The sequence below is a fragment of the Melospiza georgiana genome, chromosome 5 (genome assembly GCF_028018845.1).
Source record: "Melospiza georgiana isolate bMelGeo1 chromosome 5, bMelGeo1.pri, whole genome shotgun sequence".
Taxonomy (NCBI): Eukaryota; Metazoa; Chordata; class Aves; order Passeriformes; family Passerellidae; genus Melospiza; species Melospiza georgiana.
In genome coordinates, this window is record NC_080434.1 from 68150255 (window position 1) to 68173553 (window position 23299).

The 23299-nt window shown below is 65.3% G+C and overlaps 1 protein-coding gene across 1 annotated transcript; it reads left to right on the forward strand.

The window, feature by feature from the left end:
- Positions 1-1127: 1127 nt before the first annotated feature.
- CPXM1 (carboxypeptidase X, M14 family member 1) lies at positions 1128-21654 on the forward strand. Its single transcript, XM_058025201.1, has 15 exons — positions 1128-1148; positions 2051-2636; positions 2732-2851; positions 3071-3180; positions 4359-4498; positions 4568-4652; positions 6839-6989; positions 8350-8438; positions 8543-8666; positions 9741-9937; positions 11509-11688; positions 15038-15335; positions 18247-18386; positions 20238-20340; positions 21404-21654. Exons 1-15 carry the CDS (start codon positions 1128-1130, stop codon positions 21652-21654), a joined length of 2595 nt encoding a protein of 864 aa, XP_057881184.1.
- Positions 21655-23299: the final 1645 nt, after the last annotated feature.

The window sequence follows — 23299 nt, forward strand, 5'->3', positions numbered from 1 at the left end:
CCATTGGGACAGATCCTGGCATCCGTTGCCTCGCCCCTGGCACAGCTCCTGGTCTCCCCAGGCTTTCTCCTGGCACAGCTCCTGGTCGATGAATTCTTCCACGTGGGACATCTCCTGGGTGATGAGGTCCAACCACCAGGAGAGATCTCTGTGCCCATGGGCTGTGCCCTGGCTCGTCCCTTGGGGACACCCTCGGGATCCCCGTGGGTCTCTGCCGTGTGCCCCCTGGCACAGCTCTGGGGGACAGCAGAGTTCCCACTGCTCCTGCTCCATGGCCAACATGCCCTGTCCCTCCTGGCACCGCAGCCCCCTCAGCCCCTGGGCCTGCCAGGAGTTGGGATTTGGCTTCTCCAGAGGGATCCGGCAGCTGCTGCTCCTGGGAATGGACCTGAACCCTTTGGGATCACGCTGGGACTGGAGCATGGCACAGCTCCGGTGACACAACGGGACATCCTGGCAACCATGGAGCCCTCTGGAACCTTCTGGAACCTTCTGGAGCTGCAGCTCTGGCTACACAACACCAGGGTGTGCCAAGGGGGTCGTCCCCCCCGGGTGACACTGGAAGGACACTGGTGGCACCCAGAGACACCTGGAGAAGTGGCACTGTCAGAACATGAAGAGATTCATCCAGGCTGGATGAGATCCCAGACCGGAGCACAGGCTGGGAGAGACTCCTTGGGACCATCCCTGCAGGAATGACTCGGGGACACGGGGACAGTGACACGGCCCTGGGCAGGACTGTCCCGGCACTGCTCGGTGGCTTCGATCCCGCTCCGGTACGGGGAACCGGAGCAGCTTCCCGGTGGGATTCCTGCCGGGAAAAGCCACGGCGCCTTTAAGGCACCTCCGCGCGGGCTCCGGCAGCCGCGGGCGCCGCACCAGGAAATTCCTGACATCCCGGGAAGTGCTGAGCCAGCGCGAATCGGGCCGGGAACGGCGCCAGGAGCGGGGCCGGGAATGCTGCAAACCTCGAAAGAGCCGTCACGGGGCCGAGACACGGCCAGAGCCTCGACAGAAGGCAGAGCTGCCTCAGCCCGGGACAAAACCCGTGCCGGCATCCAGCCCTGGGAACCGGGCACGGAATGCTCCGTCCCCGCTGTGCCCGCTGTGCCCTGCTGTCCCCCGGGATGGCGAAGGAGCGTCCCAGGGTGATGCGGATCCAAAGGATCCCGGAGCAGAGCACCGAGCCAGGGGGGTCTGTCTGTCTGTCCCCCTCGCTCCTCGGCCCCGCAGGGCTCTGGGACACCCCCAGGGACAGCACAGGGATGAGGACAAGGGACAGGGATGGCACCAGCCCTGCCCGCGGGAAATCCCAATAAAAGAAGGGAAAGTCGAGCCAGGAAAGTTCTTTGGGGGCGGAAAAAGCGCGTGTGAGCCCCCGCGCAGGGTGGGGGGGACAAGCAGGACCCACAGCCCGGACCCGCGCCCCGAGTCCCACCCGGGGCACCCCCGAGGGGTCGGGGCAGGGCCTGGGACCGCCCCTGGCCGCCGGGTTCGGCCCCGCTCCGCCCGCGCCGGCGGCTCCGGGACCTGCCGGGTCCCCGGGCTCGGCCGGCAACGCCGCTGCTGCGGCGGGAGGAGCCCCCGCGGACCCCCGGGCCACTCCCCGACCGGCGATGGGACACTGGGGACACTGCGGGGGGCTGGGGACAGCGGGGACGCAGTGAGGGGACAGCGGGACACGGTGATGGGACAGCGGGGACACGGTGGGGACACGGCAGGGACGCAGGACAAGACCCGCCGGTGAGCGGGCAGGACCCGCTGTCCCCCGTTCGAGGGGTCCGGTGTCAGGGAGAGCGGAACGGGGCCGGTTAACGGGGCGGGGCGGGCAGGGCGCGGCCGGGGGTCCCGGGCAGGAGGAGGGCGGGGGTCGGGGAGGGGCCGGGACCGGGACCGGGCCCAGGAGCGGGCAGGGACCGGCAGGAGCGGGCAGGGACCGGCAGGGCCGCGGCCATGCGGGGATCGCCCCTCGCCCCGCTGCCGCTGCTGCTGCTGCTGCTGCTCCTGCTGGGCCCCCCGGCGCCCCCCGCCCGCGCCGCGCCCCCCCCAGCCCGGCCGGCCCCGCGGCACCGGGGCGGGCACGGCCAGCGGGACCCCCAGAGCCGCCGGGGCCACCCCAACCAAGGGCACGGCCAGCGGGACCCCCAGAGCCGCCGGAGTCACCCCAACCAAGGGCACGGCCAGCGGGGTGTCCCCCAGAGCCACCGGGGCGACCCCAACCAAGGGCACCGCCAGCGGGACCCCCAGAGCCACCGGGGTCACCCCAACCAAGGGCACCGCCAGCGGGACCCCCAGAGCCGCCGGGGCCACCCCAACCAAGGGCACCGCCAGCGGGGTGTCCCCCAGAAAGGGCTCCACGACCGGACCCCCCAAAGGCAGCGGGGTCACCCCAACGAAGGGAACGACCAGGGGACCCCCCAAAGCCAGCGGGGTCACCCCAACGAAGGGCACCGCCAGGGGACCCCCCAAAGGCAGCGAGACGCCCCCCTGGCCGGGCACCACGGCGGGACCCCCCAAAGGCAGCGGGGCACCCCCTCCGAAGGGCACCACGGCCGCCCCCTCGAGGAGCAGCGCCACGACGGGACCCCCGAAGGGCAGCGCGACCCCCGCCAGCCCCGGGGAGCCCGCGGGCACCGGTAGGACCGGGGGGGACGGGGTGTGAGGGACGGCAGTGCAAAGGGGGTTCGTGGGGGGAAACGGGGTGCCAGGCTGTTCCCGTGTCCCCTCGCAGCCCCCGCGCCCTCGGTGAGCAAGGTGGCGGTGAGGAGGAGGAAGGTGGTGAGGAAGAAGGTGGTGAAGAAGAAGGTGCTGAGGAAGAAGCCGGAGGCTCCGGCCGCGCCGCAGGAGCCCCGTACGTGCGCTGGGCGCGGGTGGCACGGGCATTGTCACCTGCGCACGGGGCTGGCCGTGTCCTGGGGACACCTGGGGGCACCTGGGGGCACCTGGGGGTTGGGGTGGCGAGCCCAGGCTGGCACGGTCCCCATGGCACAGCTCGGTGGGGACACAGGGTGGGGACGGCCCCTGCTGCTCAGGGGTGGCGGTGTGAGCGCTGTCCCCGCTGTGTCCCCAGCGTGTCCCCCCCTGGGGCTGGAGTCCCTGCGGGTGCTGGACGAGCAGCTCCGGGCATCGAGCCACAAGCGGCACGGGCTGGGCGCGCACCGCGGCCGCCTCAACATCCAGGTACTGCCGGGAACATGCCAGGGGGTGCCAGGAGTGTGCCAGGGTGGGTCAGGGTGGGTTAGGGTGTGTCAGGAGTGGGCCAAGGGGTGCCAGGAGTGGGCCAGGAGCATGCTAGGAGTATGCCAGGGGGTGCCAGGAGTGTGCCAGGGTGGGTTAGGGTGTGCCAGGAGTGAGCCAAGGGGTGCCAGGAGTGGGTCAGGGTGTGCCAGGAGTGGGCCAGGAGCATGCTAGGAGTATGCCAGGGAGGGCAAGGGTGTGCCAGGAGTGTGCCAGGGTGGGTCAGGGTGTGCCAGGAGTATGCCAGGGTGTGCTGGGAGTGTGCCAGGCTGTGCCAGGCTGGAGGGATGTTTGGATGTCACACGAGGCATGCAGGTATGGCAAGTGCATGACAAACACAGAGTAGGTGTTGCCTGTTCGTGGCGAGTTTGTGGCATCTTCATGGCACGTGGGTGACATTTTGTGGCGAGTTTGTGGCATCTTCGTGGCTTTTTTTATTTTTTAACATTTTGTGGCGAGTTTGTGGCATCTTCATGGTACATTTTTGATATTTCGTGGCGAGTTTGTGGCATCTTCGTGGTACATTTTTGACATTTTGTGGCGAGTTTGTGGCATCTTCATGACGTGTCGGTGACATTTTGTGGCGAGTTTGTGGCATCTTCATGGCTTTTTTTTTTTGACATTTTGTGGCGAGTTTGTGGCATCTTCATGGCACGTCTGTGACATTTTGTGGCGAGTTTGTGGCATCTTCATGGCGTGTCTGTGACATTTTGTGGCGAGTTTGTGGCATCTTCGTGGTACATTTTTGACATTTTGTGGCGAGTCTGTGGCATCTTCATGGCACGTCTGTGACATTTTGTGCCGAGTTTGTGGCATCTTCATGGCACGTCGGTGACATTTTGTGCCGAGTTTGTGGCATCTTTGTGGCACGTCTGTGACATTTTGTGGCGAGTTTGTGGCACCTTCATGGCCCGTCTGTGACATTTTGTGCCGAGTCTGTGCCATCTTCACAGCCCGCGAGCGTCCCAGGCGCTCTCCAGCTCTGCCCGTGTGGCTCCCATCGATCTCGGTGCCACCACCCCGGTGCCACCCCAGGCTCGGGGGCACGGCGGGCGGTGGGGCCCTGTCCCTGAGCGTGTCCCTGAGCGTGTCCCTGTGCGTGTCCCCTCCTGTCCCCACAGTCAGGGCTCTACGACGGTGACTTCTTTGACGGCGGCTGGTGCGCGGGGCGCGAGGACACGCGGCAGTGGCTGCAGGTGGACGCGCGGCGCCTCACGCGCTTCACCGGCGTCATCACCCAGGGCCTCAACTCCATCTGGACGTAAGGGGACAACGGGGACAAGGGGGGGGACAGCGTGGGGGACCCCCTGACCCCCCCTGCGCCCCCCAGGTACGACTGGGTGACGTCCTACAAGGTGCAGGTCAGCAACGACTCGCACGCGTGGCTGCCGAGCCGCAACGGCACCGAGGAGGCGGTGAGTGGCACCGGGGGTGGCACCGGGGGTGGCATCCCCAGACGGGGTGGGGACATGGGGAGGTGACAGGGCTGGGGGGCAGGAATCACCTGGGGGGTTATGGTGGTGGGGGGGGTTGATGATGCTCTGGGGTTAATTGTGCCAGGTGGGCAATGATGCCAGGGTGGGGTTAATTAGGCCAGGGTTAATTATACTGGTGTTAATTGTGGTGAGTTAACCGTGCCAGGTGGGCAATGATGCCACGGGGTTTAGTTAGGCCAGGGTTAATTTGCCAGGTGGATTAACCATTCCAAGAGTTAACCGTGCCAGGGGTAACGATGCCAGGAGGGTTAATTAGGCCAGGGTTAATTATACTGGAGGTAAACCATGCCAGGGTTAACCATGGCAGGTGGGATAACCGCACTGGCAGGGCGTTAAACCACACTGGGTTAACCACACCAAGGAGGGTTAACCAGCCCAGGGAGGAGTGCCCATGCCGGGGTGCCCATCCCAGGGTGCCCATGCCGGGGTGCCCATCCCGGGGTGCCCATCCCGAGGTGCCCATCCCAGGGTGCCCATGCCAGGGTGCCCGTCCCAGGGTGCTCATCCCGGGGTGCCCATCCCAGGGTGCCCATCCCGGGGTGCCCATCCCAGGGTGCCCATCCCGAGGTGCCCATCCCAGGGTGCCCATCCCAGGGTGCCCATCCCGGGGTGCTCATCCCGGGGTGCTCATCCCGGGGTGCCCATCCCGAGGTGCCCATCCCGAGGTGCCCATCCCGGGGTGCCCATCCTGGGGTGCCCATCCCGAGGTGCCCATCCCAGGGTGCCCATCCCGGGGTGCCCATCCCGAGGTGCCCATCCTGGGGTGCTCATCCCGAGGTGCCCATCCTGGGGTGCTCATCCCGGGGTGCCCATCCCAGGGTGCCCATCCCGGGGTGCCCATCCCGAGGTGCCCATCCCAGGGTGCCCATGCCGGGGTGCCCATCCCGAGGTGCCCAATCCAGGGTGCCCATCCTGAGGTGCCCATCCCGAGGTGCCCATCCAGGGGTGCCCATCCCGAGGTGCCCATCCCGGGGTGCCCGTGCCAGCTGGCTCCGTGCCCGGGCTCTGTTGCCCTTGGCCTGGCCCCGCCGGGCGCCCTGCAGCATTTCCCCCCAGCACAAAGGCTGCTTGTCCCCACCTGGGCACCTGCCAGCCCCCCTGGCACGGCCGTGGGGACACGGGGACACGCGTGGGTGTGGCGTGGCACCGGGGACAGCACGGCAGCCTGGAGCTGGGGAGGGGCTGGGGTCCCTGTGCCAGGGCCGGGTTTGGGGTCCCTGTGCCAGGGATGGGTTTGGGGTCTCTGTGCCAGGGCTGGGTTTGGGGGTCCCTGTGCCAGGGCCGGGTTTGGGGGTCCCTGTGCCAGGGCCGGGTTTGGGGTCCCTGTGCCAGGGCCGGGTTTGGGGTCCCTGTGCCAGAGCCGAGTTTGGGGTCCCTGTGCCAGGGCCGGGTTTGGGGTCCCTGTGCCAGGGACGGGTTTGGGGGTCCCTGTGCCAGAGCCGGGTTTGGGGTCCCTGTGCCAGAGCCGGGTTTGGGGTCCCTGTGCCAGAGCCGGGTTTGGGGGTCTCTGTGCCAGGGCCGGGTTTGGGGTCCCTGTGCCAGGGCCGGGTTTGGGGTCTCTGTGCCAGGGCCGGGTTTGGGGGTCCCTGTGCCAGGGCCGGGTTTGGGAGTCTCTGTGCCAGGGCCGGGTCTGGGGTCTCTGTGCCAGGGCCGGGTTTGGGGGTCTCTGTGCCAGGGCCGGGTTTGAGGTTCCTGTGCCAGGGCCGGGTTTGGGGGTCCCTGTGCCATGGATGGATTTGGGGGTCCCTGTGCTGAGGTGGATTTGGGGGTTCCTGTGCCAGAGCTGGCTTCGGGATCCCTGTATCAAGGATGGATTTGGGGTCCCTGTGCCAGGGTGGATTTGGGGCTCTCTGTTCAGAGCTGTACCAGGATCAGATTTGGGGATCTCCATGTCAGGGGTGGATTTTGGGGTGCCCCTGCCAGGAACAGATTTGGGGCTCCCTGTGCCCATCCCGGCTGCCCTTGGGCTCCGAGCGGCGCCCGCGGCCCCGCCCAGGCTCTGCCCTGCCCATGCTGGAGGGCACCGGGCACACCCGGGCGGCTCTCCCTGACCCCGCTGTCCCCTCCTGTCCCCGCTGTCCCCGCTGTCCCCGCTGTCCCCGCAGGTGTTCCCCGCCAACACAGACCCCGAGACGCCGGTGCTGAACGCGCTGCCCGCGCCGCTCGTGGGGCGCTTCCTGCGCATCAACCCGCAGAGCTGGTTCCGCAACGGCTCCGTGTGCCTGCGGGCCGAGGTGCTGGGCTGTCCCCTGCCCGGTGCGTGTCCCCTGCCCTGTGGGGCTGTCCCCTGTCCTGTGGGGCTGTCCCCTGTCCTGTGGGGCTGTCCCCTGCCCTGCGGGGCTGTCCCCTGCCCTGTGCGTGTCCCCTGTCCTGTGGGGCTGTCCCCTGCCCGGTGTGTGTCCCCTGTCCTGTGGGGCTGTCCCCTGCCCGGTGTGTGTCCCCTGTCCTGTGGGGCTGTCCCCTGCCCGGTGTGTGTCCCCTGCCCTGTGGGGCTGTCCCCTGCCCTGTGGGGCTGTCCCCTGCCCGGTGCGTGTCCCCTGCCCGGTGCGTGTCCCCTGCCCTGTGGGGCTGTCCCCTGCCCTGTGGGGCTGTCCCCTGCCCGGTGCGTGTCCCCTGCCCGGTGCGTGTCCCCGCCTGTCCCCTGCCCTGTGGGGCTGTCCCCTGCCCGGTGCGTGTCCCCTGCCCTGCGGGGCTGTCCCCTGCCCTGCGGGGCTGTCCCCTGCCCTGTGGGGCTGTCCCCTGCCCGGTGTGTGTCCCCTGCCCTGCGGGACTGTCCCCTGCCCTGCGGGGCTGTCCCCTGCCCTGTGGGGCTGTCCCCTGCCCGGTGCGTGTCCCCTGCCCTGTGGGGCTGTCCCCTGCCCTGTGGAGCTGTCCCCTGCCCCGCAGTGACCCGCTGGTGTCCCCCCGGCTGTCCCCTGCCCGGTGCGTGTCCCTGGCTGTCCCCTGCCCCCTGGGGACCCGCTGGCTGTCCCCTGCCCGGTGCGTGTCCCCCCCGCTGTCCCCTGCTAGTGGGGCTGTCCCCTGTCCCGCAGTGACCCTGTGGCTGTCCCCATGCCCCGTAGGCACCCTCTGGCTGTCCCCTGCCCACCCTCAAGCTGTCTCCATGCCCCGCAGTGACCCTCTGGCTGTCCCCTGCCCACGCTCTGGCTGTCCCCTGTCCCTCGGGGACCCGCTGGCTGTCCCCTGCCCCGCAGTGACCCGCTGGCTGTCCCCTGCCCGGTGCGTGTCCCCCCCCGCCTGTCCCCTGCCCTGTGGGGATGTCCCCATGCCCCGTAGGCACCCTCTGGCTGTCCCCTGCCCACCCTCAGGCTGTCCCCTGTCCCTCGGGGACCCGCTGGCTGGCCCCCGCCCCACAGTGACCCGCTGGTGTCCCCTGTGTCCCGTAGGCACCCGCTGGCTGTCCCCTACCCCGCTGGTGTCCCCCTGGCTGTCCCCTACCCCGCTGGTGTCCCCCTGGCTGTCCCCTGTCCCGCAGTGACCCGCTGGTGTCCCCCAGGTCCCCACACGCCGCCCCGGTAGCGCCCAGCGGTGTCACCAGAGTGGCGCTCTGGGCTGCTCGCTGTCCCTGACCGTGTCTCCCCGGTGTCCCCCCGGTGTCGCCCCGGTGTCCCCGCAGACCCCAGCGATGCCCACGCCTGGCACCCCCCGGCCCCGCCCGAGCCGCAGCTGGATTTCCGCCACCACAACTACAAGGAGATGAGAAAGGTGCCACCCTCCCCGCGACCCCCGGGGTGGCTCCGTGTCCCCAAGCGGGGCCGGGGGGGGGCTGTGCCACCTCGGGGTGTCCCTGACGGTGCCACCACCCGCAGCTGATGAAGAGGGTGAGCGAGGAGTGCCCCGACATCACCCGCGTGTACAGCATCGGGCAGAGCTCCCGCGGGCTGCGCCTCTACGTGATGGAGATCTCGGACAACCCCGGGCAGCACGAAGTGGGTGCGTGCCCAGGGGACAGCTGGGGACAGCTGGGGACAGCTGGGGACAGCCGGGGTGGGACAACATGGGCCTGGGGACAGCGGCCAGGGATGCCCAGGTGGGGATGGGGCGACTGGGGGTGCCCAGGACGAGGACGGGGCGTCGGGGATGGCCGGGCTGGTGCTGGAGGGTGGGGACTGTCACCAGGGCTGGTACAGGATGGGGACAGTCACCAGGGCTGGCTCAGGATGGGGACAGTCACCAGGGCTGGTGCGGGAGGGTGGGGACAGTCACCAGGGCTGGTACAGGGGGTGGGGACAGTCACCAGGGCTGGTGTTGGAGGGTGGGGACAGTCACCAGTCACTGTCACGGGGACAGTGGCCAGGGTGGCACAGGGACAGGGACCAGGGCATTGCAGGGACACGGGGACAGTGACCAGGGTGGCACAGGGACACAGGCACAGTGGCCAGGGTGGCACAGGGACAGTGACCAGGGTGGCACAGGGACAGTGGCCAGGGTGGCACGGGGACACGGGGACGTTGGCCAGGGTGGCACAGGGACAGTGACCAGGGTGACACAGGGACAGTGGCCAGGGTGGCACGGGGACACGGGCACAGTGACCAGGGTGGCACAGGGACACAGGGACAGGGACCAGGGTGGCACAGGGACACAGGGACAGGGTGGCGCAGGGACATGGGGACAGTGACCAGGGTGGCACAGGGACAGTGGCCAGGGTGGCACGGGGACAATGGCCAGGGTGGCACAGGGACACAGGGACAGTGTCCAGGGTGGCACAGGGACATGGGGACAGTGACCAGGGTGGCACAGGGACAGTGGCCAGGGTGGCACAGGGACAGTGGCCAGGGTGGCACGGGGACACGGGCACAGCGGCCAGGGTGGCACGGGGACGCGGGCACAGCGGCCAGGGTGGCACGGGGACACGGGCACAGCGGCCAGGGTGGCACAGGGACACGGGCACAGCGGCCAGGGTGGCACGGGGACACGGGCACAGCGGCCAGGGTGGCACAGGGACACGGGCACAGCGGCCAGGGTGGCACGGGGACACGGGCACAGCGCACACCCTGGTGCCCCCAGGAGAGCCCGAGTTCCGCTACGTGGCTGGCATGCACGGGAACGAGGTGCTGGGCCGGGAGCTGCTGCTGAACCTGATGCAGTTCCTGTGCCGCGAGTTCCGGCGCGGCGATGCCCGCGTGGTGCAGCTGGTGACGGGCACGCGCATCCACCTGCTGCCCTCCATGAACCCCGACGGCTACGAGACCGCCTACAGCCTGGTACGGCTGGCACGCACCGGCCCCTGCTGCCCGTGACTGTGCCCATCCCAGGAACCCCGCTGCCCATCCCGGTGTCCATCCCCATGATCCCAGTGCCCATTCCGGTGCCCATCCCGGTGTCCATCCCCATGATCCCAGTGCCCATCCCGGTGCCCATCCCGGTGTCCATCCCCATGATCCCAGTGCCCATCCCAGTGCCATCCCGGTGTCCATCCCAGTGTCCATCCCCATGATTCCAGTGTCCATTCTGGTGCCCATCCCAGTGCCCATCCCAGTGTCCATCCCAGTGTCCATCCCCATGATCCCAGTGCCCATCCCAGTGCCCATCCCAGTGCCCATTCCGGTGCCCATCCCGGTGTCCATCCCCATGATTCCAGTGCCCATCCCGGTGCCCATTCCAGTGCCCATCCCAGTGCCCATCCCCACAATCCCAGTGTCCATTCCGGTGCCCATCCCAGTGCCCACCCCAGTGACCGCAGTGCCCATCCCAGTGATGCTGGTGCCCATCCTGGTACCCATTCTCGTGCCCATCCTGGTGATCCTGGTGCCCATCCTAGAGGCCGCAGTGCCCATCCTGGGGATTGCAGTGCCCATCCCAGTGCCCATCCCCATGATCCCAGTGACCCTGGTGCCCATCCCGGTGCCCATCCCGGTGCCCATCCCAGTGTCTATCCCCACAATCCCAGTGTCCATTCCGGTGCCCATCCCGGTGTCCATCCCAGTGACCCTGGTGCCCATCCTGGTGCCCATTCTCGTGCCCATCCTGGTGATCCTGGTGCCCATCCTGGTGTACTGGTGCCCATCCAGAGGATCCCAGTGATCCTGGTGCCCATCCCAGTATCTATCCCAGTGACCACGGTGCCCATCCCAGTGCCCATCCCGGGGATCCCAGTGCTCATCCAGGTGACCACAGGTTTCACCCAGGTGACCATCCCAGTGCCCATCCTGGTGATCCCAGTGCCCATCCCAGTGCCCATCCCAGTGACTGCTCTGCCCATCCCAGTGATCCTAGTGCCCATCCTGCTGCCCATTCTCGTGCCCATCCTGGTGATCCTGGTGATCCTGGTGCCCATCCCAGTGATCCCAGTGCCCACCCTGGTGCCCATCCCAGTGATCCCAGTGCCCATCCCAGTGATCCCAGTGCCCACCCCGGTGCCCATCCCAGTGATCCCAGTGCCCATCCCGGTGCCCGCGGTGCCCATCCTGGTGATCCCAGTGCCCATCCCAGTGATCCTTGTGCCCACCCCGGTGCCCATCCCGGTGCCCATCCCACTAACCCTGGTGCCTGCGGTGCCCATCCTGGTGATCCTGGTGCCTATCCCAGTGCCCATCCCGGTGACCCCAGTGCCCATCCCAGTGATCCCAGTGCCCATCCTGGTGATCCCGGTGCCCATCCCAGTGATCCTAGCACCCTTCCCGGTGCCCATCCGGGTGATCCCAGTGCCCCTCCCGGTGATCCCAGTGCCCCTCCCAGTGATACCAACGCCCATCCCGGTGCCCATCCCGATGCCCATCCCGGTGCCCATCCCGATGCCCCTCCCGGTGACCGCGGTGCCCGCGGTGCCCGGCAGGGCTCGGAGCTGGCGGGATGGGCCGTGGGCCGCTGGACGTACGAGGGCATCGACCTCAACCACAACTTCGCCGACCTGAACACGGCGCTGTGGGACGCCGAGGACAACGACCGGGTGCCACACGAGTTCCCCAACCACTACATCCCCATCCCCGAGTACTACACCTTCGCCAACGCCACGGTGAGACCCCAAAACGCCCCATCCTGTCAGGGTGACACCCCAAAACATCCCAGCCTGGGGGGGTGCCACGGTGAGACCCCAAAACATCCCTGTCCTATCAGGGTAAGACCCCAAACATCCCCATCCCCGAGTACTACACCTTCGCCAACGCCACGGTGAGACCCCGAAACATCCCTGTCCTATCAGGGTGACACCCCAAAACATCCCCATCCTGTCAGGGTGACACCCCAAAACATCCCCATCCCCGAGTACTACACCTTCGCCAACGCCACGGTGAGACCCCGAAACGCCCCAGCCTGGGGGGGGTGCCATGGAGAGACCCCAAAACACCCCAGCCTGTCAGGGTGAGACCCCAAAACGCCCCAGCCTGTCAGGGTGACACCTCAAAACACCCCAGCCTGTCAGGGTGACACCCCAAAACCTCCCCATCCTATCAGGGTGAGACCCCAAAACATCCCCATCCCCGAGTACTACACGTTCGCCAACGCCATGGTGAGACCCCGAAACGCCCCAGCCTGGGGGGGTGCCATGGAGAGACCCCAAAACCCACACCCTATCCGTGTGAGACCCCAAAACATCCCAGCCTGGGGGGGGTGCCATGGTGAGACCCCAAAACATCCCCATCTTATCAGGATGAGACCCCAAAACACCCCCATCTTATCAGTGTGAGACCCCAAAACATCCCCATCCTGTCAGTGTGACACCCCAAAACACCCCCATCCTATCAGTGTGAGACCCCAAAACATCCCAGCCTATCAGGGTGAGACCCCAAAACATCCCAGCCTGGGGGGGTGCCACGGTGAGACCCCAAAACATCCCCATCCTGTCAGTGTGAGACCCCAAAACATCCCCATCCTATCAGGGTGAGACCCCAAAACACCCCACCCTGCTGGGGGGTGCCTCAGTGAGACCCCAAAACATCCCCACCCTATCAGTGTGAGACCCCAAAACATCCCAGCCTGTCAGGGTGACACCCCAAAACATCCCCATCCTATCAGGGTGAGACCCCAAAACATCCCCATCCCCGAGTACTACACCTTCGCCAACGCCACGGTGAGACCCCAAAACACCCCATCCTGTCAGGGTGACACCCCAAAACATCCCACCCTGCTGGGGGGTGCCATGGAGAGACCCCAAAACATCCCCATCCTATCAGGGTGAGACCCCAAAACATCCCCATCCTATCAGTGTGAGACCCCAAAACATCCCCATCATCCTGGAGTGGTGCCACAGTGAGACCCCAAAACATCCCCATCCTGCTGAGGGGGTGCCATGGTGAGACCCCAAAACATCCCCATCCTGTCACATTGGGGAGAGACCCCCAAAACCCTCACCCTATAAGTTTGAGACCCCAAAACATCCCCATCCTATCAGTGTGAGACCCCAAAACATCCCCATCCTGTCAGTGTGAGACCCCAAAACATCCCCATCCTATCACAGTGGGGTGAGACCCCAAAACATCCCCATCCTGTCAGTGTGAGACCCCAAAACATCCCCATCCTGTCACATGGGGTGAGACCCCAAAACCCCCATCCTGTCACATTGGGGTGGGACCCCAAAACCCCCATCCTATCAGTGTGAGACCCCAAAACCCCCATCCTGTCACATTGGGGTGGGACCCCAAAACCCCCATCCTGTTACATCAGTGTGAGACCCCAAAACCCCCATCCTGTCACATTGGGGTGGGACCCCAAAACAGCCCAAAGTGCCCCTGAAACCGCCCTGAAACCCCTCAGAAAGCCCCAAACCCTTCCCAGTCCAGCGGGCGGGTGCTGCCCACCCACAGGGGCTGAGCCCGCCCAACCCAGGGCGTCACCAGAAGCCACAAGGACACGGCCACCACCACCACGAGTTGCTGGTGACAGTGGTGTCACCAGGCCCCAGTGGTGCGGGTGACAGCGGTGTCACTGCGTGGGTGGCCCCGGTGGTGTGGGTGACACCGCTGTCACCGCACAGGCAGCTCCGGAGATGTGGGTGACAGCGGTGTCACTGCACACGTGGCCCCAGAGATGCAGGTGACAGCAGTGTCATTGCGTGGGTGGCCCTGGAGGCACGGGTGACAGCGGTGTCACCACATACGTGGCCCTAGAGACGCAGGTGACAGCAGTGTTATGGCACCGGTCGCCCTGGAGGCAAGGGTGACGGCAGTGTCACCACACACATGGCCCCAGAGACACGGGTGATGGCAGTGTCACCGCACACATGGCCCCAGAGATGCAGGTGATGGTGGTGTCACCACACAGGTGGCCCCAATGGTGTGGGTGACTGCAGTGTCACTGCATGGGCAGCCCTGAAGATGCAGGTGACAGCGGTGTCACTGCACACATGGCCCCAGAGACGTGGGTGACAGTGGTGTGGTGTCACCGCACAGGTAGCCCCGGTGGTGTGCGTGACAGCGGTGTCACCGCGCACATGGCCCCGGTGGCGTGGGTGACAGCAGTGTCACCGCACAGGTAGTCCCAGTGGCGTGGGTGACAGCGATGTCACCGCGCACATGGCCCCGGTGGCACGGGTGACAGCAGTGTCACCGCGCACATGGCCCCGGTGGTGCGGGTGACAGCAGTGTCACCACGCACATGGCCCTGGTGGTGCGGGTCACAGCGGTGTCACCACGCACATGGCCCCGGTGGCATGGGTGACAGCGGTGTCACCACGCAGGTGGCCCCAGTGGCACGGGTGACAGCAGTGTCACCATGCACATGGCCCCAGGGTGATGCGGGTGACAGCAGTGTCACCACGCACGTGGCCCCGGTGGTGTGGGTGACACCAGTGTCACCACGCACACGGCCCCGGTGGCACGGGTGACGGCGGTGTCACCACGCACATGGCCCCAATGGTGTGGGTGACAGCGATGTCACCGCGCACATGCCCCGGGGTGATGTGGGTGACACCAGTGTCACCATGCACATGGCCCCGGTGGTGTGGGTGACAACAGTGTCACCGCATACATGGCCCCAGTGGTGTGGGTGACAGCAGTGTCACCATGCACATGGCCCCAGTGGCACGGGTGACAGCGGTGTCACCATGCACATGTCCCCGGTGGTGTGGGTGACAGCAGTGTCACCACGCACACGGCCCCGGTGGCACGGGTGACAGCAGTGTCACCGCATACATGGCCCCAGTGGTGTGGGTGACAGCGGTGTCACCATGCACATGGCCCCAGTGGTGTGGGTGACAGCAGTGTCACCACGCACATGGCCCTGGTGGCACGGGTGACAGCAGTGCCACCATGCACATGGCCCCAGTGGCGTGGGTGACAGCAGTGTCACCACGCACATGGCACGGGTGACGGCGGTGTCACCATGCACATGTCCCCGGTGGCACGAGTGACAGTGGTGTCACCGTGCAGGTGGCCCCGGAGACGCGCGCGGTGATCGCGTGGATGCAGCGCTACCCGTTCGTGCTGAGCGCCAACCTGCACGGGGGGGAGCTGGTGGTCACCTACCCCTTCGACATGAGCCGCACCTACTGGAAGGCGCAGGAGCTCACCCCCACCCCCGACGATGGCGTCTTCCGCTGGCTGGCCACCGTCTACGCCACCGCCAACCCCGCCATGGCCAGCGCCGAGCGCCGGCCCTGCCACCACGACGACTTCACGCGCTACGGCAACATCATCAACGGCGCCCACTGGCACACCGTGGCTGGCAGTGAGTGGGGACAGTCCCTGAGATCAGGGGGCATGTGGGGGGTGGCAGTGAGTGGGGCATGCCGTGAGACCAGGGGGCACATGGCAGTGAGTGGGGACACACTGAGACCAGGGGGCACATGGCAGTGAGTGGGGACAGTCCCTGAGACCAGGGGGCGCATGGCAGTGAGTGGGGACACACTGAGATCAGGGGGCACACCGTGGCTGGCAGTGAGTGGGGACAGTCCCTGAGATCGGGGGCACGTGGGGGTGGCAGTGAGTGGGGCACGCCGTGAGACCAGGGGGCACATGGCAGTGAGTGGGGACAGTCCCTGAGACTAGGGGGCACGTGGGGGTGGCAGTGAGTGGGGCATGCCGTGAGACCAGGGGGCACATGGCAGTGAGTGGGGACAGTCCATGAGACCAGGGGGCACATGGGGGTGGCAGTGAGTGGGGACAGTCCCTGAGACCAGGGGGCACATGGGGGTGGCAGTGAGTGGGGACAGTCCCTGAGACCAGGGGGCACATGGGGGTGGCAGTGAGTGGGGACAGTCCCTGAGATCGGGGGCACATGGGGGGTGGCAGTGAGTGGGGCACGCCATGAGACCAGGGGGCACATGGCAGTGAGTGGGGACAGTCCCTGAGACCAGGGGGCACATGGCAGTGAGTGGGGACACACTGAGACCAGGGGGCGCATGGCAGTGAGTGGTACACGCCATGAGACCAGGGGGCACACGGTGGGTGGCAGTGAGCAGGGACACTGAGCTCAGGTGGCACATGGCAGTGAGTGGGGACATTGAGCTCAGGTGGCACATGGCAGTGAGTGGGGACATTGAGCTCAAGGGGGCATATGGCAGTGAGTGGGACACACCATGAGACCAGAGGGCACACGGTGGGTGGCAGTGAGCAGGGACACTGAGCTCAGGTGGCACATGGTGCCTGGCAGTGAGCAGGGACACTGTGAGATCAGGGGGCACACGGTGGGTGGCAGTGAGTGGGGACACTCTGAGATCAGGGGGCATATGATGGGTGGCAGTGAGCTGGGACATTCTGTTAGCTCAGGCGGCACATGGTGGCAGTGAGTAGGGACACTGAGCACAGGTGGCACATGGCAGTGAGTGGGGACAGTCCCCGAGATCGGATGGCACATGGTGGCAGTGAACAGGGACGCTCTGAGATGGTGGCAGTGAGTAGAGACACTGAGCTCAGCTGGCACACGGTGGCTGGCAATGAGTGGGGACACCGTGTGAGATCAGGGGGCACACGGTGGGTGGCAGTGAGTGGGGACACTTTTAGATGGTGGCAGTGAGTGGGACACTCTGTGAGCTCAGGTGGCACACGGTGGATGGCAATGAGTAGGGACACTCCAGGAGCTCAGGTGTCACACCATGGCAGTGAGCAGGGACATTCTGAGATAGTGGCAGTGAGCAGGGACACTGAGCTCAGGTGGCACATGGCAGTGAGTGGGGACACTGAGCTCAGGTGGCACATGGCAGTGAGTGGGGACACTGGGCACAGGTGGCACACAGTGGCTGGCAGGGAGTAGGGACATTGAGCACAAGGGGGCACATGGCAGTGAGTGGGGACAGTCCAGGAGATCAGGTGGCACACGGGGGGTGGCAGTGAGCAGGGACACTCTGAGATAGTGGCAGTGCACAGGGACACTCTGAGCTCAGGTGGCACACGGTGGATGGCAGTGAGTAGGGACACTCCATGAGCTCAGGTGGCACATGGCAGTGAGCAGGGACACTCTGAGATAGTGGCAGTGAGCAGGGACACTGGGCTCAGGTGGCACACGGCAGGGAGTGGGGACACTGGGCTCAGGTGGCACATGGCAGGGAGTGGGGACACTGGGCTCAGGTGGCACATGGCAGGGAGTGGGGACACTGGGCTCAGGTGGCACATGGCAGTGAGCGGGGACACTGGGCTCAGGTGGCACATGGTGGCTGGCAGGGAGCAGGGACATTGAGCTCAAGGGGGCACATGGCAGGGAGTGGGGACACTCCATGAGCTCAGGTGGCACACGGTGGCAGTGAGTGGGGAGACTCTGAGGTGGTGGCAGTGCACAGGGACACTCTGAGCTCAGGTGGCACGCAGTGGCAGTGAGCGGGGACACTGAGATGGTGGCTGTGAGTAGGGACACTGAGCTCAGGTGGCACACAGTGGGTGGCAGTGAGTGGGGACACCTGGATTTTTGATTTTTTGTTTCTCTTTTGTTTCTTTTTTTGTTTCTTTTTTGCTAATTTTTGGGGGGGGGTGGTTATTTTTTGCTTATTTTTTGTTTCTTTTTTTTTGTTATTTTTTGGTTTTTTGTTTCTTTTAGAAAGATGGTTTTCTCCTTTGGACTCAGATATTTATCAGTTCTTACCTACAATACAGGATCACAAACAGTGAATTTTATAGTAAATTACTCTAACAAGCTGAAAGTGGAGCCCCATCTCTCCCTTTAGAAGGCTTTTTAAGGCTAAAGTATCCAATTAAGAAATGACACCTAAATTATTTTGATTTTTAAATAATTAATTTAGTTATTAATTAAATGAATTACCTGTGACTTGCAATGTGGAATTTTTTATCCACTTACACCAAACCACCCAAACCCATGGAGAAGAAGGTGATGTAGGACAGGACCAACCTCTGCCCTAAAACTTCTATTTTGCTTTATAGATATTATTATATTTTAAACCTTTAAATTGCAAGTTTTCCACCCTGTGATATCACACATTTCTAATCCAACTGCACATTCATAATTTTAGTTCTATTATTTAATTTTGGAAGCTTTCTCCAGGTTAAATGCAGTGTTCTCCTGGGGGGTCAGTGCTGCCAGCACAGAAAGTCTGAAATTCTCAGTATCCAGGGAATTTCTGGAATTTTCCTGTCACTCCGGGATTTTTCTGTCCCTTTGTCCCCTGCTGCCACCCTCGCTGTGCCCCCAGGCATGAACGACTTCAGCTACCTGCACACCAACTGCTTCGAGATCACCGTGGAGCTCTCCTGCGACAAATTCCCGCACGCCTCGGAGCTGCCCGCCGAGTGGGAGAACAACCGCGAGTCGCTGCTGCTCTTCATGGAGCAGGTGGGGCACGGGCTGGCACCGCGGTGGCACCGGCGGTGGCACCACCCGGGCCTTGGGGACACGGCTCGAGGGTGGCAGGAGCCACCGCGGGTCTGTCTGTGAGGAGGGGATGGGGTGGGATGGGGATGGGGAGGAATGGGGGGAATGGGGCGCTGGGATGGGGGGGCAGTGGGGAAAGGGGGGGCAGGATGGGGGATTTGGGGGGGTTTGGGACATGGGGACACTGGGGGGATCCTGGGGGTGCTGGGGGCAGTGGAGAATGAGGATCCAGGATGGGGGATTTGGGGGGATTTGGGACATGGGGACACTGGGGGGGTCTGGGGTCCTGGGACCAGTGGGACACTGAGGAAGAGGAGTCCAAGATGGGGGATTTGAGGGATTTGGGACATGGGGACACTTGAGGGGGTCCAGGTGGTTCTGGGATCATGGGGATATGGGGAAGGGAAGTTCAGGAGGGGGGATTGGGACATGGGGAGACTGGAGGGGGTCCAGGTGGTTCTGGGACCAGGGGGACACTGGGAGATCCAGGATGGGGGATTCGGGGGGATTTGGGACATGGGGACACTGAGGGGGTCCAGGTGGTTCTGGGATCGTGGGGACACTCTGGGAGTTCAGAGTGGGGGATTTGGGGGGCTTTGGGACATGGGGACACTGGGAGGGTCTGGGGTCCTGGGACTAGGGGGACACTGAGGAAGGGGAGTCCAAGATGGGGGATTTGAGGGATTTGGGACATGGAGACACTGGAGGGGTCTGGGGGTGCTGGGGGCAGTGGAGAATGAGGATCCAGGATGGAGGATTTGGGGGGTTTTGGGACATGGGGACACCGAGGGGATCCAGGTCATTCTGGGATCATGGGGATACTGGGAAAGGGGAGTTCAGGATGGGGGATTTGGGACATGGGGAGACTGGAGGGGGTCCAGGTGGTTCTGGGACCAGGGGGACACTGGGGGATCCAGGATGGGGGATTTGGGGGGTTTGGGGACATGGGGACACTGAGGGGGTCCAGGTGGTTCTGGGATCATGGGGACAGTGGAGAAGGGAAGTTCAGGATGGGGAAATGGGAGCTTTGGGACATGGGGACACTGAGGGGGTCCAGGTGGTTCTGGGATCGTGGGGACACTCTGGGAGTTCAGAGTGGGGGATTTGGGGGGCTTTGGGACATGGGGACACTGGGAGGGTCTGGGGTCCTGGGACCAGTGGGACACTGAGGAAGAGGAGTCCAAGATGGGGGATTTGAGGGATTTGGGACATGGAGACACTGGAGGGGTCTGGGGGTGCTGGGGGCAGTGGAGAATGAGGATCCAGGATGGAGGATTTGGGGGGTTTTGGGACATGGGGACACCGAGGGGATCCAGGTCATTCTGGGATCATGGGGATACTGGGAAAGGGGAGTTCAGGATGGGGGATTGGGACATGGGGGGACTGGAGGGGGTCCAGGTGGTTCTGGGATCGTGGGGACACTCTGGGAGATCCAGGATGGGGGATTTGGGGGTTTGGGGACATGGGGACACTGAGGGGGTCTGGTGTCCTGGGGACCAGTGGGACACTGAGGGAGGGGAGTCCAAGATGGGAGATTTGAGGGATTTGGGGCATGGGGGACACTGGGTGTGGTCTGGAGGGTGCTGGGACAATGTGGACACTGTGTCATGAGCAGGGCAGGGCCAGGGAACCCCCAGGGGTCTCTGTAAGGCTTTGGGGATGGGGGTGACACGCTGGGGACATTGCGGGGTGGCCATGGGCACGGCAGGGTGGGGGCTCAGCGGGATGGCAGCGGGACGTGGCTGTCCCCAAACGCTGAGGTGGCACCGGGAGCGGGGGACACACCCGTGCCACCTGTGCCACGCCCTGCAGGTGCACCGGGGGATCAAGGGCGTGGTCCGGGACAGTGACACCGAGCTGGGCATCCCCAACGCCATCATCTCCGTGGATGGCATCAACCACGACGTCCGCACCGGTACCGGGACACCGGGACACGGAGGGGCGGGGTTTGGGGGGACACCGGTACCGGGACACCGGGACATGGAGGGGCGGGGTTTGGGGGGACACCGGTACCGGGACACCGGGACACGGAGGGGCGGGGTTTGTGGGGACACCGGTACCGGGACAGCGGGACACGGAGGGGCGGGGTTTGGGGGGACACCGGTACCGGGACACCGGGACACGGAGGGGCGGGGTTTGGGGCGGGATCGGGATCGGGCTGGGAATGAGGGTGGGATGAGGACAGGGACGGGATGGGGATGAGGATGGGAATGGGGACGGGGACAGGGAAAAGAATGAGATGGGATTTGGGACTGGGAATTGCAGATGGGGATGGAAATAGGATGGGATGGGGACAGGGATGGGATTGGGATGGGGAGAGTAATGGGATGAGGTTGGAAATGGGGATGGGACAGGCATGGAGATGGCATTGGGGATGTGAATGGGACGGGGCTGGGACAGGGAAAGGAGTGGGATGGGATTTGGGGGTGGGATTGGGAATTGCAGGTGGGGATGGAAATAGGGCTGGGAAAGGGGATGGGAACAGGAATGGGATGGGGCTGGGGACAGGAATGGAAGGGGAGTGGGATTGGGGATTGCAGATGGCAAAGGAAGCAGGATTAGGTTGGGAATGGGGGTGGGATCGGGACAGGAATGGGATTGGGGATGGGGATGGGAATAGGGATGGGACAAGAACGGGACTGGGGCTGGGGACAAGGACAGGAATGGGATTGGGGATGGGAATTCGGGATGGGACAAGAACGGGACTGAGGCAGGGGACGAGGACAGGAATGGGATTGGGGATGGGAATTCGGGATGGAGATGGGACAGGAACGGGGCTGGGGACAAGGACAGGAACAGGACTGGGTCTGGGGACAAGGACAGGAACGGGGCTGGGGGCTGGGGACAAGGACAGGAACAGGACTGGGTCTGGGGACAAGGACAAGAACGGGACTGGGGCTGGGGACAAGGACAGGAACAGGACTGGGGCTGGGGACTCGCACAGGGTGGGGACAGCAGTGTGACACCCACCCCCGCAGCCTCGGACGGGGACTACTGGCGGCTGCTGAACCCGGGCGAGTACGAGGTGACGGCGCGGGCCGAGGGCTACGAGGCGGCCACGCAGCCGTGCCGGGTCTACTTCGAGAACGTTCCCACCCCGTGCAGCTTCCGCCTGGCGCGGGCGCGGGGCCGCCACCGGCCCGGGAGGCCCCGGCCGGGCCCGGACCCGGCGCTGCGGCTGCAGCGGCTGCGGCTCCGCCGCCTGCGCGCCCACGGCCGCGGGCAGTGAGCGGGGCGGCCCCGGGGCCGCGGGATCGGCCGGGGGCGCGGGAGAACGGGCGGGACAGATCCAGTAAAGTTTGGGTGCGCTGCGGCTGCGAGTGTGCGGGGCTGGAGCGGCGGAGGGACCGGGAACGGGAACGGGAATGGGAATGGGAGTGAGAAGGGGACCGGGAATAGGAACGGGAACGGGAATGGGAATGGGAATGAGAATGGGAATGGGAACGGGAATGGGAATGGGAGTGAGAAGGGGACCGGGAATAGGAACGGGAATGGGACCGAGAATGGGAATGGGAATGAGAATGGGAATGGGAACGGGAATGGGACCGGGAATGGGAATGGGAACGGGAATGGGACCGGGAATGGGAATGGGGACTGGAACAGGAACGGGAATGGGAACGGGAATGGGAATGGGGACGGGAACAGGAGCGGGAATGGGAATGGGACCGAGACCTAGAAAAGGACCGGGAATAGGAACAGGAGCGGGACCAGGAAAGGGACCGGGACCGGGGCTCGATTCTGTCCCGGAGCCTGCCGTGGGAACTCGGCGAGGCCACGCCCCTCACCAGGCCACGCCCATTCGGTGCTGACCAGTAGGAATTCCGCTCCGAGCCGCGCCCCTCATTAGGACACGCCCATTTCCGTGGTGTAAATATTCACCATGAGCCACGCTCGCTAAGCCACGCCCCTTTCTGTTGTCGAGTGCTCCGCACGGCCCCGCCCCCTTCCTCCCATTGGATAGCCTGGCCCCGCCCCTGATGGGCGCGTGAGCGCTTGTCCCGCCCCTCCCCTCATCCCTGGGCGCCTATTGGCTGCTGCCGGCGGCGGGGGCCAATAGGATGCGGGATTCATGGGCGGCGCGGAGGGGGCGGGGCTGGGGGGACACGGAGGGGGTCCCTGGGCAGCGGGGACAATGGGGACCTGCAGCGGGGGTGTCCCCACAGTGCTGGGGCTGCTCTGGGGGCTGCAGGGACCTGGGCGGGTCTGCGGAGCTCTGGGGACCCTGGGGACAATGTCCGGCAGGGCTGTGACACTGGGGGCGTCTCCAGGGTGGGGGTCCGTGGGTGTCCGGGCTGTGGGGTTCGGGAGGTGCCGGGCCATGGGTGCACTGGGAGGGTCCTGGAGGGCACTGGGGGGTGTTGGGACTTTGGGGACACCGAGAGAGGGTCGGGGATGGGGTCTGGGTGACCATGGGGTCAGGGTGGGGCGATGGGGCACCGCCATCAGAGCCAGCACCCCTGAGCCCCCAGGAGATGGGGGGCACCAGCATGGGGCACCCCGAGTCCCACGGGAAGCCGAGGGGGCACTGGGGGGTTGTAGGGTACAATAAAGGGGTTGGGGTGACCCCCCTTAGCCCCCCTGCGGTCCTGCAGGGTGGGGGGCTGTGCCCTGCTGGGCCCTGATGCCACCGTGTCCCCCTCCCCAAATGCGGGGCTGTCCCCAGCGCTGGGCTGAGCCGTTCATGGGGGTCCCCAACACACCCGGGCCCCCCATGACACCCCCAGGGAGGCTCCAGACCGGGGCTGGGGGGGCGAGCATCATCATGGGGACCCCCCAAGCCCCCTGGGGTGACGCTGGGCAGGGCTGGGGGGTCCCCACAATTGTGACACCAACACTGCGAGGGGCTGCACCCCCACCCCACTCCCCCATCGCTG